The sequence below is a fragment of the Trichomycterus rosablanca genome, chromosome 24 (assembly GCF_030014385.1).
Source record: "Trichomycterus rosablanca isolate fTriRos1 chromosome 24, fTriRos1.hap1, whole genome shotgun sequence".
Lineage (NCBI taxonomy): Eukaryota > Metazoa > Chordata > Actinopteri > Siluriformes > Trichomycteridae > Trichomycterus > Trichomycterus rosablanca.
In genome coordinates this window covers 18,836,095-18,854,727 of record NC_086011.1, presented here as the reverse complement: position 1 = coordinate 18,854,727, position 18,633 = coordinate 18,836,095, and the positions used below count along the sequence as shown (strand labels likewise).

General features: G+C 47.2%; 1 protein-coding gene across 4 annotated transcripts in view; it reads left to right on the top strand.

Moving 5' to 3' along the window:
• bsnb (bassoon (presynaptic cytomatrix protein) b) overlaps window positions 1–18,633 on the top strand; it is a 49,082-nt gene that overhangs the window by 7,040 nt on the left and 23,409 nt on the right. For all 4 annotated transcript variants that reach the window (XM_062986778.1, XM_062986776.1, XM_062986777.1 and 1 more), the window contains exons 2-3: window positions 1,183–1,483; window positions 9,130–10,110. In XM_062986778.1, the coding sequence (XP_062842848.1) occupies window positions 1,183–1,483; window positions 9,130–10,110 (1,282 nt within the window). The remainder of the gene's footprint in view (window positions 1–1,182; window positions 1,484–9,129; window positions 10,111–18,633) is intronic.

Genomic DNA, 18,633 nt, shown 5'->3' with positions numbered 1-18,633 from the left:
GAACCCTGGTGCAGGTGAAAAGAAGCGGTCGGTACTGCACACGTGTCGGGGGGGGGGGGGGGGGGGTGCGTGTGTTAGTCAGCAGTAGAGGGGAAATACTGTCTGGAAATTGGATATGACTAAACTGGGAGGGAAATCAGGGGGAAATGCATAAAAGAATGGAGAACGAGTCAGACAGTGTGTGTGTGTGTGTGTGTGTGTGAATCTGAACCGCTCCACACGGTGTGTGTCACTGAGGTGTTTCAGCTCCGTTTCAGACCGTGTGTGTGTGTGTGTGTGTGTGTGTGTGTGTGAATCTGAACCGCTCCACACGGTGTGTGTCACTGAGGTGTTTCAGCTCCGTTTCAGACCGTGTGTGTGTGTGTGTGTGTGTGTGTGTTTGTGTAAGTGACAGACGCCGCTCTGTTTAGAAATCTATTTTGTACTGCTCGTGATTTTAATCATTTTCACACCATACGGCCGAAAGTATTTGGACGCCTGATTGTGAGCCTGTCAGACTTACAGTTTGAAAAAAGTGTGGGAATTTGTGCCCGTTCAGTCAGAAGATGACAGCATTTGTGTGTCTGAGCGCTGACTGATCAGTCTGTGTTCCGGTTCATCCCAGAACATTGTGAGAAGTTCGTGCGTCCACATACTTTTGATCATTCGGTGTTGTTACCCGGCAGTGTGTGATACAGAATGAAGCTCCTGCGGTTTAGAAAGTGTGGGTGTGTGGTGCCAACGTTCAGACTGGCGCTCACGGATACTTTCATCTGTACTGCACACACACACATACACACACACACACACACACACACTTTCTCTCTCACACACACACACACACACACACACACTCCTGCAGTGTTTTCTGACTCACTCGTGTTTTGTGAGAGTTTTGCTCACTTTCATCCAGTCTGCAATCCAACAGAGAGAGAGAGAGTGTGTGTGTGTGTGTGTGTGTGTGTGTGTGAGCAGTGGTAGCTCAGTGGCCGAGGTACTGGACTAGTAATGAGAAGCCAAGCTGCCACCGTTGGGCCCCTGAGTGATTCTGATTCAGTAAAACGATTCCCTGATGAATGTAAACGATTGATAGATTAAGTGATTCTGATTCAGTAAAACGATTCCCTGATGAATGTAAACGATTTATAGAAGAAGTGATTCTGATTCAGTAAAATGACTCCCTGACTCCTTTCGTTCCTGCAGCATCCAGGGGAAACCTCACACGGACCCCAGCAATGGACCCAGACCAGGAGGTCTGGCCGGCACCACGCCCGACCGAGGCCACACGCCACAGAGGAGCCCGCAGGGGGACGCGGGCGGCCCTAAATCGCCATACTCGCTGCCTCAGATCGCCCCCATGCCCAGCAGTAAACTGTGCCCCGTGTGCAAGACGGCCGACCTCACGGGCGCCACGGACGGGCAGCCGAACTCCAACACCTGCACGCAGTGCCGCGTCACGGTGTGCAACCAGTGCGGCTTCAACCCCAACCCGCACCTCACCGAGGTAAGTGCCGTGCCACTGTGGGTGGGTACTCACCACACTTTTGGTTCAGTCCCTCGGGTTCTAAACTACGAGGAACCTTTAATAGGTTCCTCATCCTGACAGAACAGACACTGGCATGCACATTTGTGTGTGTGTGTGTGTGTGTGTAGGAGTGTTGATTTGGATGCACTAGATAATGATTGTGTATGAGGTGTGTGGGTTTGTGTGGGTGCGCTAATGGTGTGCAGTCCTGTCCTGGCATGGTGGAATATTTTAGCATGTCTTGAGGACTGGTACCGGCTGGTACAGGTTGATGTCGGCTGGTACAGGATGGTAGTGACTGATACAGGATGGTACCGGCTGGTACAGGTTGATGTCGGCTGGTACAGGATGGTAGTGACTGATACAGGATGGTACAGGATGGTACAGCATTGTAAAGGATTGTACTGGCTGGTACAGGATTGTACTGGCTGGTACAGGGAGATATGATCCAGTGGTATACATATTAAGGCTGGCCCATATAGGCACCAGAGAGAGGTGCATTGTGGGTGGATGTCGGCTGGTACAGGATGGTAGTGACTGATACAGGATGGTACCGGCTGGTACAGGTTGATGTCGGCTGGTACAGGATGGTAGTGACTGATACAGGATGGTACAGGATGGTACAGCATTGTAAAGGATTGTACTGGCTGGTACAGGATTGTACTGGCTGGTACAGGGAGATATGATCCAGTGGTATACATATTAAGGCTGGCCCATATAGGCACCAGAGAGAGGTGCATTGTGGGTGGATGTCGGCTGGTACAGGATGGTAGTGACTGATACAGGATGGTACCGGCTGGTACAGGTTGATGTCGGCTGGTACAGGATGGTAGTGACTGATACAGGATGGTACAGGATGGTACAGCATTGTAAAGGATTGTACTGGCTGGTACAGGATTGTACTGGCTGGTACAGGGAGATATGATCCAGTGGTATACATATTAAGGCTGGCCCATATAGGCACCAGAGAGAGGTGCATTGTGGGTGGACGTTGGCGCTTGTGTTGTGCGTTTTCATGCCAGTAAAATCTGGATCGAACCCTGATCGTTCGGTCTGCGTGTGGAATACACCAAGAGAACAGTACAGGCCTGAACGTAAAGTCTTTTTGCCTGGGTCATGATGGGACCGGTCTCCTCCAGGATGACAGCGTTCCTGTCTACAGGGCATAAAAATAAAACAAACAGACTCGTGTAAGAGCGACGCCCCGCCCGTCCAGTGCAGCTCCACAGACTCGCAGAATGGATGTGAAGGTGTATCATGGTGATGATGGTGAGAGAGGAGAAGATCTGGGTTTTAATAAAAAGGACGTAACGGTAGGAGAGAGGGAGGGAGGGAGGGAAGGAGGGAGGGAGGGTGCGGTGCGGCGTGGACACACTTCACTAGTTTCTCACAGCATCCCGCCATCACGGCCAAGTCTCTATTTATAGATCACCAGAGCTTCCTGCAATCTTCCTCCAGAGAGAGACAGACAGAGAGAGAGACAAAGAGAGAGAGGAGAGAGAGTGTAAAAGTGAGAGAGAGAGAGACAGACAGACAGATAGACAGACAGATATATATATATACAGTGTATCACAAAAGTGAGTACACCCCTCACATTTCTGCAGATATTTAAGTATATCTTTTTATGGGACAACACTGACAAAATGACACTTTGACACAATGAAAAGTAGTCTGTGTGCAGCTTATATAACAGTGTAAATTTATTCTTCCCTCAAAATAACTCAATATGCAGCCATTAATGTCTAAACCACCAGCAACAAAAGTGAGTACACCCCTTAGTGAAAGTTCCTGAAGTGTCAATATTTTGTGTGGCCACCATTATTTCCCAGAACTGCCTTAACTCTCCTGGGCATGGAGTTTACCAGAGCTTCACAGGTTGCCACTGGAATGCTTTTCCACTCCTCCATGAAGACATCACGGAGCTGGCGGATATTCGAGACTTTGCGCTCCTCCACCTTCCGCTTGAGGATGCCCCAAAGATGTTCTATTGGGTTTAGGTCTGGAGACATGCTTGGCCAGTCCATCACCTTTACCCTCAGCCTCTTCAATAAAGCAGTGGTCATCTTAGAGGTGTGTTTGGGGTCATTATCATGCTGGAACACTGCCCTGCGACCCAGTTTCCGGAGGGAGGGGATCATGCTCTGCTTCAGTATTTCACAGTACATATTGGAGTTCATGTGTCCCTCAATGAAATGTAACTCCCCAACACCTGCTGCACTCATGCAGCCCCAGACCATGGCATTCCCACCACCATGCTTGACTGTAGGCATGACACACTTATCTTTGTACTCCTCACCTGATTGCCGCCACACATGCTTGAGACCATCTGAACCAAACAAATTAATCTTGGTCTCATCAGACCATAGGACATGGTTCCAGTAATCCATGTCCTTTGTTGACATGTCTTCAGCAAACTGTTTGCATGCTTTCTTGTGTAGAGACTTCAGAAGAGGCTTCCTTCTGGGGTGACAGCCATGCAGACCAATTTGATGTAGTGTGCGGCGTATGGTCTGAGCACTGACAGGCTGACCCCCCACCTTTTCAATCTCTGCAGCAATGCTGACAGCACTCCTGCGCCTATCTTTCAAAGACAGCATTTGGATGTGACGCTGAGCACGTGCACTCAGCTTCTTTGGACGACCAACGTGAGGTCTGTTCTGAGTGGACCCTGCTCTTTTAAAACGCTGGATGATATTGGCCACTGTGCTGCAGCTCAGTTTCAGGGTGTTGGCAATCTTCTTGTAGCCTTGGCCATCTTCATGTAGCACAACAATTCGTCTTTTAAGATCCTCAGAGAGTTCTTTGCCATGAGGTGCCATGTTGGAACTTTCAGTGACCAGTATGAGAGAGTGTGAGAGCTGTACTACTAAATTGAACACACCTGCTCCCTATGCACACCTGAGACCTAGTAACACTAACAAATCACATGACATTTTGGAGGGAAAATGACAAGCAGTGCTCAATTTGGACATTTAGGGGTGTAGTCTCTTAGGGGTGTACTCACTTTTGTTGCCGGTGGTTTAGACATTAATGGCTGTATATTGAGTTATTTTGAGGGAAGAATAAATGTACACTGTTATATAAGCTGCACACAGACTACTTTTCATTGTGTCAAAGTGTCATTTTGTCAGTGTTGTCCCATGAAAAGATATACTTAAATATCTGCAGAAATGTGAGGGGTGTACTCACTTTTGTGATACACTGTATATATATATATATATATATATATATAGATAGATAGATAGATAGATAGATAGATAGATAGATACAGGATGGTACTGTCCATATATAGATAGATAGACAGACAGACAGACAGACAGACAGACAGATAGGCAGGCAGACAGACAGACAGACAGATAGACAGACATACAGATAGATAGATAGATAGATAGATAGATAGATAGATAGATAGATAGATAGCCATACAGACAGACAGACAAATAAATAGACTGATAGACAGACAGAAAGATAGATAGATAGACAGACAGATAAATAGATAGATTAATAGACAAACGACAGACAGACAGACAGTTAAACAGATAGATAGATAGACAGATGGACAGATAGACGGACACAGACAGATAAATAGACAGACAGACGAATAGATAGATAGTAAGAGAGAGAGACAGACATACAGACAGACAGATAAATAAATAGACTGATAGACAGAAAGATAGATAGATAGATAGACAGACAGATAAATAGATAGATAAATAGACAAACGACAGACAGACAGACAGTTAAACAGATAGATAGATAGACAGATGGATAGATAGACAGATGGACAGATAGACGGACACAGACAGATAGATAGATAGACAGATAGATAGATAGATAAATAGACAAACGACAGACAGATAAACAGATAGATAGATAGACAGATGGATAGATAGACAGACAGACAGACAGATAGATAGACAGACAGACAGATTATTGGTATACAGCAGCAGTAAATACGACTGTACTGTGATTGTAATACAGAAACACGAGCACCGTTCCACCCTCCTTCACTACCTCACTACCCAGCATGCACTGCAGGAGAGAGAGCTGTAATTACACTGAAGGAGAATGGAAGAGAAGAGCAGTCAAGAGGAAAAGAGAGAAGAACGTTCACGTGTGAGGGATCATGAGAATCTAGATCTGAACAAGATCAAGTTCTGGTCTACACCAGGTCCAGAGGAGGAAACCGTCTCAGACCCACAAACGCATCGAAACGCGCCGTTTAATCAAACCCGATCAGGAGGAACCAGAGTGAGCTTTACACTCCCAGGATCAAACCCAGCTCCTCGAGTCCCGTGTTCCTATGCAGCACCTACACTCTAAAATACTGATATTATTTAGAGATGGACCTGAATCTGAGCTGCAGGATCAGAGCGAGAAGACTGGCAGCAGGACGCGAGCACACAGCCATCTGGACTACACACACACACACACACACACACACACACACACACACACTCACATACACACTCTCTAAATGTGTGCTGCCACACATGCGGACATACCCGCTGACACACACACCATCCCACCATCCCACACACACACACACACACACACACACACACACACACAGTGTACTCCGCCAGTTCTCGAGAGCTCGTCTGCCCACGTTCAGTGTTGGCATGTTGGCAGCCTGGTGCCAGAACAACACCGATGTGGAGGAGGACAGAATCACGTCACCGGTGCACGACACAAACGAGACCAGGTTTAAATACCAGCAATGAAAATGACATCTAATAAAATGAAACAATAACCAGTCTGATGCCCGCGTACGCGCCCGCTGTAGGTGCCTTCGACAGTGGGCAGGAGTTAGGATGGACACTGTGACTGCAATTCAGCCCAGACACCATCTGGTCTCTATGGTATGAGGTGTGGCCTATACATGTCATTCTCAGTAAAATGGGTGTGGCCTTAAAGTGGGTGTGGTCTGTATATCTGTCAGTCCTAGTAAAGTGGGTGTGGCCTGTATACCTGTTATTCTTAATAAAGTAGGTGTGGTCTATACTTGTTGGTCTTAATAAAATGGGTGTGGCTTAAATACCTGTAATTTTCAGTGAAGTGGGTGTGGCCTTAAAGTGGGTGTGGCCTGTATACCTGTTATTCTCAGTAAAGTGGGTGTGGCCTGTATACCTGTTATTCTTAATAAAGTAGGTGTGGCCTTAAAGTGGGTGTGGCCTGTATACCTGTCTTTCTTGATAAAGTAGGTGTGGCCTCAATACTTGTTGGTCTTAATAAAATGGGTGTGGCCTGTATACCTGTCATTTCAGTAAGGTAGGTGTGGCCTGTATGTTTTTCATTGTTGATCAAGTAGGTGTGGCCTATACCTGTCATTCTCAATAAAGGGGTGTGGCCTTAAAGTGGGTGTGGCCTGTATACCTGTCGGTATTAATAAACTGGGTGTGTCCTGTATACCTGTCATTCTCTATAAAGTGGGTGTGGCCTGTCATTCTGTATACCTGTCATTCCCAATAAGGTGGGTGTGGCCTTGAAGTGGGTGTGGCCTGTATACCTGTCATTCTGAATAAAGGAGGTGTGACCTGTATACCTGTTTCTCTCAATTATGCGGGTGTGGCCTGTGATTGCGTTTGGCGCCACCTTTCAGAGCGGCGTTGAGACACTCAGGCTGATGTAACGTGGCGTGATGGAGCTGGATGGCAGATCAAACACAACAGATCCGCTTCATCCGACGTCCTGATCCACACGATACGACAAACTGACTGACGTTCCCGAGTTCTCTCAGCTGCTGCTGACTGATAAAAGAAGCTGACAGATGGGATCAGAAGATACTGTGAGGTGTTCAGGGACGGATATTTGAGGAGCAGGATGACGGATAATCGGATCCTCTGATGGACACGTTTGGGGGAGAAGAAGCGAGGTTATTGCTGCGTCTCGTTTCATGTAAGATTCTCCTGAGAAGACGTTCAAGTCTGGGTTGGGTTTGGGGTGCGGAAGCATTTTTAGGAGGATTATGAACCTGTGATGTGCAGGATTGATGAGGAACAGTGTTGGTTAAGTCCTTGAGTCAGAGGTGGAAAGTTTTGCTTGTTTTGTTCTTGGCTTTGTAAGGAAGCAGGGGGTCGGGATTGATTTTGGAGTTTGGTTTTATAGGATTATGTAGAAATTAAAGCAGGTTAATATTTGGAATGGGTTTTAGGAATGGAGGGAAATTGCCCAAAAGGGGCACCTAGTAACCACCTAGTACCTCAATCACCGAGCTACCACTCTCCAGAGAGGGTTCATTAGGTTGTCAGAATTGGAGTTTGGTTTGTTTGTTTCTTAGATTGGGATGAAGTAGCAGGAGAAACTCTACGGCTAACTGGCGGCTCTTGGGTACTGAGTCTTTGCTTCGGTTTGTGTAAAGTGTCTGATTGGTTTTGGAGGAACTGGTTTGACTTTGGGTTTGAGGTGCGCAGGGGTCATTTAATCAGGTGTGTGTTTGAGAACGTAACATTCGGAGTGAAGGTTTGGGTTAAGTTTGATGCGATTGAGTACAGTAGTAGAAGAAGTCTAGTAGTTTGGTCTTAGGGTTGACAGACAGAGGGAGGACTTGATGAGGTTTGGAGGGGAGTGAGAAGACGGGGTAAGGTTTGGTCTGGACCTGAAGGTTGAGGGGTGTGTGGGATGTTGGGATTAATGTTTAATTTGGGCTTAATAAAGGGCTGACACGAATATCCCCAGGATGAAGGCGTGGAGGGGGGTGGGATTAAGGTTTAGTTTGGGTTTGAAGTTGTTGGGTGAAGAGGAGTAGGAAGGAGTGAGGAGATGGGAGTTGGTTTGGTTTGGACTTGATGGGTGAGGGGAGGCTTTTGTAAGGTTTGGGAGGGTGTGGGATGTTGGGATTGATGTTTGGTTTGGGGTGAATGAAGAGCTGACAGAAGCGTCTCTGGATGAAGGGATTGGTCAGGCGTGGAGGGGGGTGGGAGGTTGAAATTGACGTGTGATTTTGGTTTATTCAGTGAATGGAGGTTTGGAGAGGATGGTAGGTTGGGATTAAGGTTTGGGTTTGAATTTGTTGGGTGAAGAGGAGTAGGAGGGAGTGAGAAGATGGTGGTAAGGTTTGGTTTGGACTTAAGGGATGAGGGAAGGCTTTTGTAAGGTTTTGGGATGTTGGGATTGATGTTTGGTTTGGGCTTAATGAAGGGCTGACACGAGTATCCTCAGGATGAAGGGATTGGTCAGGCAGTTGGAATTGACGTGTGATTTTGTTTTTATTAGTGGATGGAGGTTTGGAGGGCGTGGTAGATTGGGATTAAGGTTTGGAGGGCGTGGTAGATTGGGATTAAGGTTTGGAGGGCGTGGTAGATTGGGATTAAGGTTTGGTTTGGGTTCGGACGATGCTAGAGGGTTGGAATAAAGGTTTTTTATTTTTTGGTTGGTTTGGTTTGGTACTTTTGAACAGTCTGATGTTTTTACTCTGACTGGTGGCTATAAACTCTGGACTCAGACTGAGTTGGCAGCGCTGGCAGGATGAATTCCAAACAAGACGCTCGAGCAAAATGTTTAATAGACGCCCCGTGGCTTCGTCTCTCTGTTTCCTCCTAAATAATTTAGCACCGCTTTATTGGCTCGCGTTTGATCGCAACACCGTCGCACACGGCAATAAATCTTTTGTTTTCTTCACTCAGGTCCAGGAGTGGCTATGTCTAAACTGCCAGATGCAGAGGGCGCTGGGAATCGACATGGAAACCCCACGCTCCAAGAGTCAGCAGCAGATCCACTCTCCATCGACCCCCAGCAAACCCCTACCCCAAACAGCACCACATACTCCGTCTGCCAGCCAACCCAAACCCTTCCCTCCCTCCAAGAGCGAACTGAAGTCCCAATCCCAACCGTCCACTCCCGCCAAGAGCCAGGTCAAACCTCAGATCCAGCCATCGCCCTCCCCCCAAACTCAATCCAAACCTCAATCCCAACAATCTCAACAGTCTCCATCTCCCCAAACCCAAGCACGACCTGCAGCTCCCTCCCATGCCCAACCGAAACCTCCCTCCACCCCTCAAACCCAAGCAAAACCCCAATCCCAACCCCCTACCCCCTCCCACACTCAACCCAAACCTCCCGGCACTCCACAAACCCAAGCGAAAGCGCAATCCCAACCCTCAACTCCCTCCCACACCCAACCCAAAGCACCCTTCACCCCTCAAACCCAACCCAAACCCCAATCCCAACCCCCTACCCCCTCCCACACTCATCCCAAACCTCCCGGCACTCCCAGATCCCAGTCTCAGCCCCCCACTCCTACCAAGTCCCAGCCGAATCCCCTCCCAGAGCAGCCCTTCGGAAAGCTCTTCGGGTTCGGGGCGTCCCTGTTGAACCAGGCCAGCAGCCTCATATCGGTGGAGCAGACGCCCCCGCAGACGCCCCAGAAGGGTCCGGGGGCGAGCCCCAAACCTGCCGCCCAACCGACAGCTCAGCCCGCCGGCCAGCCTGCGCCACAGCAGCATCAGCAGCAGCAAAAGCCCCGCCCCAAAGTGTGCTGCCCGCTGTGCCAGACCGAGCTCAACGTCGGCGTCCCAACAGAGGCGCCCAATTACAACCACTGTACCCAGTGCCATGCGCAGGTCTGCAACATGTGCGGATTCAACCCCACGCCGCACCTGACCGAGGTAAGACACGACGTGTGTTCTCTTGATTATTAAACTCGTTAAGTTCGTTCGTTAAGAGGCTCGTTTCAATATTCGATTAGCTTCTGGTTAGCTGGCTCATGTGAATCCGCGTCCTTGATGTCTTTTTCCCTCTGATTGACCCCGTCCACGTCAAAGCTCATTCAAAGTTTTCGGCCTCTGATGGGAGGAACCGGCGCATTCACACACGCTCACACACTAACGACGGTTCGAGGCAGCCAGTCGGGCTTTAATTATGCAAATTGGTCCCGATTGAATGATTGAGGTAATAACAGGCCTGGAGACGGGCGCCTTTATGAGCGCGCTCAGTCACACATCCGACGGCAGAGGAAGCACACATCGCCATGGAAACCGACAGAGGAATGCCATCCGTCTTGCGTCCTTTCCACGCAACAGTGGATCATGGGATGTGTTTTTTCTCGTTACATATTTGAGATCAAATCCTTCATTATTATTCCTGCATATCATGATGCTGCCGCCACCGTACCTCAGAGGATTCAGTGTTACCCATCATTACTCTGAATTACATACAGTGGTGGTAAAACAGACGATGGATGATGATGGATGGATGGATGATGATGGTGGATGATGGTGGATGGATCATGGATGGTGGATGATGGTGGATGGTGGATGATGGATGATGATGATGGATGATGATGGTGGATGATGATGGATGATGGTGGATGATGGTGGATGGTGGATGATGGATGATGATGGATGGTGGATGATGGTGGATGATGGATGATGATGGATGATGATGGTGGATGATGGTGGATGGTGGATGATGGATGATGGTGGATGATGCATGGATGATGATGGATGGATGATGGATGATGGTGGATGGATGATGGATGGATGGATGATGGTGGATGGATAATGGTGGATGATGATGGATTATGGATGGATGGATGATGATGGATGGATGATGGTGGATGGATAATGGTGGATGATGGTGGATGATGGATGAACAGTTAGTAAATGTGTATAAACCTTCTCTCTGGAGCTCTCAGTGCTCACTGCAGGTAAACGTTACTCTGATGACTAGCAGAACCGTATCATTCTGTCTGTCTGTGGGGATTTGGAGCGTGTAGCGTTGGCGTGGGTGTCAGCTCGCCCGGTTTCTGCTGCCAGCGGTGATGTTCAAACTCTACAGGGAACATAAATACCTCCAGTGAAACAAGGACCCGGTCAGAGTTCTTCCCTAATTACACACTTTCTCCTCCGCCCCACTCCGTGCCCCCTCCACACCCCCCTCGGGTCCGGGTGCTTGTGTGAGCGCAGCATTTACATTTTACATTTTCAGCATTTAGCAGACGCTTTTATCCAAAGCGACTTACACAATGATCTGAACACGATGAGCAGTTGAGGGTTAAGGGCCTTGCTCAGGGACCCAACAGTGGCAACTTGGTGGCTTGAACCGGCAACCTTCTGTTTACTAGTCCATTACCTTAACCACTGAGCTATCACTGCCCGCAGCAGAACCTGAGCGAGAGTTATTTTGGGGCGTGTGGGTGGTGTGGGCGGCTGGCACCGTCTCTCTGTGTTCTAACACTGAGTGGGTTTAGTGATTTTATTCCTAAACAAACACGTCTCAGTAAAACCCTCCGAGACTGCAGGACCAAAATGATTCGACAATATTTATTATTATTTATTTATTATTATTATTTATTTATTATTATTATTTATTTATTATTATTTAGGATTATTAAGATACATGTTTAATTTCTCCTGTAAAATTGTTGTTTATTGACCTTCATAATAAAAATATTAATTATAATAACAGTAATAATAACAAATAATAATAATACATGTAATAATAATTAAAAATAATAAATAAATAAATAATAAAAATAATAATATAATAATAATAATAATAATAAATGTAATAATAATAATAATAATAACAAATGTAATAATAATCTTAATAATAATAAATGTAATAATAATAATAATTATAATAATAATAATAAATATAATAATAATAATAAATATAATAATCATATAATAATAAATGTAATATTAAAAATAATAATAATAATAATAATACATGTAATAATTAATAATAATAACAATAATAATAATAATAATAATAATAAATGTAATAATAATTATAATTATAATAATAATAATACAATAACAATAATAATAATAAATGTATAATAACAATAATAAATATAATAATAATAATAATAACAATAAATGTAATAATAATAACAAATGTAATAATAATAATAAATGTAATAATAATAAATGTAATAATAATAATAAATGTAATAATAATAATAATAATAACAATAAATGTAATAATAATAATAATAATAATAAAAAGTATTATCTGGGGAGCCGCCCTGTTTACTCCAGAGTTCCTCGCATCACTCCAGTCGTGCTGGTAGACGAGTGTGTATCTGATAAATGTTCAGGCTTCCTGTCTGCTTACGGGTAATGAAGTACTGGTTCATTAACACGCTGAACTCCTGCCAGCAGTGGTAATAGCTTTGATTCATTCACATCTGTGTGTGTGTGTGTGTGTGTGTGTGTGCGCTCTACTATAATAAAACATCACGTTTAGTGATCTGTAACTCATAACGACTGTTTTGAGTGAGGAGGGTTGTAATCAGTATTGAGCTGCAGGTTCTGCTTGTGGGCTCGTTTAGGAGGACATGAGATCCTGGAACTATGAAATCTGGAGAATTTAGGAACATTTTGGAACCTGGGACCTTAAGCCTCTGAGAGTGTTAAACCCTGGAAGGCAGAACACGGGGAATATTCAGTGGGATACAGAATATCCTGAATATAGGACCATGTGTATATAGAACTCTTGAAATATGGGAATAAAGGACTCTGGGGATAAAGAACCCTGGGAGAACTGGACTATAGGACCTTGATTATTAAGAACCCTGAAAATATAGGAATTTGGGAATAACGACTCTGGAAATAACAAACGCTGGGAAAATTGGAAGTTTGGGACTATAGGACACTGTAAATAAAGAACCCTGGGACTATAGGGATCTGAGAGTATAGGGAACTGGGAATATATGAATTTAGGAATAAAGGGCCCTGGGACAAACAAACCCTGAGAATTTTGGGATCTGGGAATGTAGGACGTTAGGAATAAAGACCCTGGAAGGACAGAACACTGGGAATATTTAGTGGGATATAGAATATCCTGAATAAAGGACCATGTAAAGATAGAACTCTTGAAATATAGGAATATCGGGCCCTGGGTATATAGGACTTTGGGAGTATATGGCTCTGGGAATAAGGAACCCTGAGAGTATAGTTTTAAGGATGTAGGACCATAAGGATGTAGGAATTTGGGAATATAGGGCTTTGGCAATAAATAAACCCGGGGTTTATAAAGAACCCTGGGAATATAGGAATGTGGGTATATAGGGCCCCAGGAAAAAGAACCCTGACAGTATAGAACTTTGGGGATAAAGAACCCTGGGACATTTGGGACTATATGACCCTGATGATAAAGAACTGAGAATGTAGGAATTTGGGAATATAGGGCTTCGACAATAAATAACCCCGGGGTCCTGGGAATAAAGGATTCAGGAAGGGTGGAGGATCGAGGTGGAGGTAAAGTTCTGACAGGTCTGTGTTGTTTAGCGTGCTACATCCCGGTTCTGTGACTGTTTTCCTTCCCTTGTTGTTTTTCCGACTCGGTGTAATCCCTCATTGTTTTTCTGCTCCCTCGTCGTCTTACGCTCAGCTTTTCCGTGTCGGGAATCCCAGTTGCCGTGTTACGGGATGTTCTGACGCTCCATTTACTCCGGTGACGTTGGTTAGACGAACCCTGCAGGGTCCTGAGGGAGCCTCCTCGGGTAAACCGGTTTATACAGAGGCTGGGAGGAAACCCAGGCAGACACGGGGAGAACATGCAAATGCCACATAGCAAAGACCCAGGACCTGTGAGGATGCTGTGAGGCGACAGCTGTACTCACTGCTCCCAGTGTGCTGCCCTCACTTAATTCAGTCTTATTTGTAACCACTGTTTACGCCCCCTGGTGGTAAAAAACACACCATATTACACGCAGTGTGTGTGTGTGTGTGTGTGTGTGTGTGTGTGTGTGTGTGTGTGTGTGTGTGTGATATGGAGCGGCTCATTAACCAACGCAGAAGGAAAAGAAAAGCTGAGATTGAAGGTCATTAGTAATTAAAGCAGAGAGAAAATTATATATAGAACATGAAGCACGAGAGAGTCATGTGTATGTGAGTGTGTGTGTGTGAGTGTGTGTGTGTGTGTGTGTGTGTGTGTGTGTGTGTGTGCGCGCTATACAGCTGTACAGCATTTCACCATGTCAGGGATTCACAATTGAAGAGCTTCTATATATAAACATTCACATACACCCAAAACAGGAGGACGGGGACGGATGAGAAGAGACAGGGACAAGGACAGGAACGCACAAGGGTGGACGGAGACGGACGGGGATGCATGAGGGTGGACGGAGGCGGACGGGGATGCACAAGGGTGGACGAAGACGGACGGGGATGCACAAGGGTGGACGAAGACGGACGGGGATGCACAAGGGTGGACGGAGACGGACGGGGATGCATGAGGGTGGACGGAGACGGACGGGGATGCATGAGGGTGGATGGAGACGGACGGGGATGCATGAGGGTGGAAGGAGACGGACGGGGATGCATGAGGGTGGACGAAGACGGATGGGGATGCACAAGGGTGGACGAAGACGGACGGGGATGCACAAGGGTGGACGGAGACGGACGGGGATGCACGAGGGTGGACGGAGACGGACGGGGATGCATGAGGGTGGACGAAGACAGACGGGGATGCACAAGGGTGGACGAAGACGGACGGGGATGCACAAGGGTGGACAGAGACAGACGGGGATGCACGAGGGTGGACGGAGACGGACGGGGATGCATGAGGGTGGACGGAGACGGACGGGGATGCATGAGGGTGGATGGAGACGGACGGGGATGCATGAGGGTGGAAGGAGACGGACGGGGATGCATGAGGGTGGACGAAGACGGACGGGGATGCACAAGGGTGGACGAAGACGGACGGGGATGCACAAGGGTGGACGGAGACGGACGGGGATGCACGAGGGTGGACGGAGACGGACGGGGATGCATGAGGGTGGACGAAGACGGACGGGGATGCACAAGGGTGGACAGAGACAGACGGGGATGCACGAGGGTGGACGGAGACGGACGGGGATGCATGAGGGTGGACGGAGACGGACAGGGACAGAGGGCGGATGGACGTAGACGGACAGGGACAGAGGGGGGACGGATGGGGATGGATGGGGACTGACAGGGACATGGACAGAGACGAATGAGGATGGACAAGGATGGACAGGGACACACTAGGGTGGGCGGAGACAGACAGGGACAGAAAGGGGGACGGAGATGGTACACCATCAGGGTCTCCAACAGGAACTGGCTATGACTAAACTGGGAGGATAAGGGAGGAAAAGCAGAAATATAATGAAGTTCTGGAGGTGCTGGAGTGAATCTGAGCTGTTTTTAGCGCTGGAGGTGCGAGAAGTCTGTACGTGAGAGAAGCGACATGTCGCAGCACGCCGCTTCTCACCAGCTTCACGGGCATCAGCGCTCACAAGTTGGCATGAAACAGCCACGTCACGTCAGGAAGCCTGACCCTTACACACACACACCAACACACACACACACACACACACACACACACACACACACTCTCACACACATTTATCTGTTGTGCTATTTCACTTGCTGGTCTGGTTTGTGTGGGACTGGCATGGCTGGTACAGCGGGTACTGTCTGTACTGTACAGTGTAACTGGGATAGAACCAATACAAAGGGTCTGAACTGGGATTGGACCAATATAAACTGGTCTGAACTGGGATTGGACCAATATAAAGGGTCTGAACTGGGATTGGACCAATATAAAGGGTCTGAACTGGGATTGGACCAATATAAAGGGTCTGAACTGGCATAGGACCAATATAAACTGGTCTGAACTGGGATAGGGCCAGTATAAACTGGTCTGAACTGGGATAGAACCAATACAAAGGGTCTGAACTGGGACACAGCCAGTAGTGGTTAGAGAGCTGAATTAGAACTAAGGCAGGGAGGTGGGAATGATCTGATTGGTCTGATTTAGAGGTCGAGGGAAGCTCTGGGTTTCTATTGGACGGCGTATAAAAGTTTAAATGTGATTAAAAGTTTGGGACCAATGGAGGCGCCGCCCCGGACATCCCGGTTTAAATGCGCCGGTGTTCTCGACGGCTCAATTCATCAGTTTAATGCTCCCAGAGGAAATCGATGAGTCTCTTAATCTGCGCCGGCCTCACATCAGCTACTCTGACCACATCATTTCCTGTTCGCCTCCGCCGCCGACCCCTCGCCGGCCGGCTCGAGTCCCGCTGATTGATGCGACGGTTTTACCAGCAGGAGCCAAAAACGCCATGAATCAGAAATGCTAACGAAGGGTTTAAACGAGACTCAGCTCATCAGTCCTAGTGAAGAAAAGAAACAAAAACAGAATAAAATAGTGGATTTGATTTCTTTATTTATTTAATTATCGTATTTATAGTATTTATTTATTTATTTATTTATTTATCATTGTGTTTATTTATTGTATTTATTTATAGTATTAATTTATTTCTGTATTGTATTTATTTATTTATTTATTGTATTTATTATCGGCGTTCTCTCTGTGGTTAGCATGACAGTAGGCCACGTTTTTTCGGATGGCTCTTGTATTGAGGGCTGCTGTCGCCCCGCCTGTCGCCCCGTGTGTAATTTTCCTCCCACTCTGACGTCCCAAATCTCCTCCGTCGTGATTCAGTCGCCTCAGAATGAAACTAAAGATCCGCCGGCGAGGAAACGCTGAGGCGTCGTCTGACCTGCAGATAACAGCCATAAAACCGTCCTGGAATTACACCCATCAGATCAGAACGGACACTTCAGTGTGTGTGTGTGTGTGTGTGTGTGTGTGTTGGGATTGAACCCGGAGCGCATGAGCAGGGTCTGAATTCGGATCCAGAGACTCAAGTGTTGCCGCTCTGATCGTTGCCGTTTTTACCAGCTTTACGCTGGTCAGGGTCGCAGGGAACACTTGCCCGGCCATACAAAAGTTATTTTGAAAGAAGGGGCACAAATCCCCACAGACGTACTCCTCAGAATAGCGCCTGTTGTTCACACAGAGGTCATTACAAAAGCACTTGCAGCTATAACAGCCTCCACACGTCTGGACGGGCTTTCCACCAGATTTTTTAGTGTGTCTGTGGGACTTTGTGCCTCTGTGTGTCATTCTTTGTCTGTTTTGCCACCACTTTATCCTGGTCAAGGTCACAGTGGGTCAGAGTCATTGGGTGAAAGGTAGGAAACACCCCAGACACACACTTAAACACAGGGAGAACATGCAAAACTCCACACAAAATAGGACCCTGACTGCCCGCCCGGGGATCCAAACCCAGGTCCTTCCTGCTGTGTTCGGCAGGGTTGTATATCACGGGAACCTAGGCTGTGCCAAACAGCCCTGCCAGTAGGGGGCGCAGGATAAAATAAGGGGGGGTTGCGCCAGGAAGGGCATCCGGTGTAGAGGATCGAATACGGGGACCGTAATGATGCGCCGATTCAGATGTGTATGTTCTCTACAGGGCAGCAGGAGCTCCGCGGGTAAGGTACTGGACTGGTCATCAGAAGGTTGTTGGGTTAAGCCCCATTATTGCCAGGTCGCCACTGTCGGACCCCTGAGCAAGGCCCTTAACTCTCCATTGCTGGAGTCGATTCCTCAGTCCGTGTGTGTGTGTGTGTCAGGCCTTTTCTCTTTCTGGTGATCCTTCATTTCCTCTCCGTCACTAATCCTGTGCCAGCTCATCGCAGCGGGCAGTGTGTGTGTGTGTGTGTGTGTGTGTGTGTGTGTGTGTGTGTGTGTGTATCCTCAGCGTGGCACCACGTGGCCCCATTGAGAGGTCTTCCAGGATTAACTCAGATACCTCCTGGCTCACTGCAACAGCACGCAACACACACACACACACACACACTTATACACACACACACACATATACACACACACACACACACTCACACACACACACTCACACACACACACACACACTCACACACACACACACTCACACACACACACTCACACACACACACACACACACACTCACACACATATACACACACACACACTCACACACACATATACACACACACACACACACACACACACACTCACACACACATATACACACACACACACACACACACACACCTGCCACTTACACACCAGGTTGGCACCACATGTGCTCAGGCTTGTATAATGAATCAGTGATATAACAGTAATAATGTGCATCAGACTTTGCAGCAACAGTTTAGGGAAGGTCCTGTCCAGTTCCAGTATGAGCGAGCTGCACAGAGCCCTGAGCTCAGCTCCACTCAACAGCTCTGGGATGAACCGGAACACCGACTGATCAATCAGCACCCAGACATATTCCCACAGTCTTGTGAGAAGCTTCTCAGTTCTAGCTGTAAAGATCACACAGA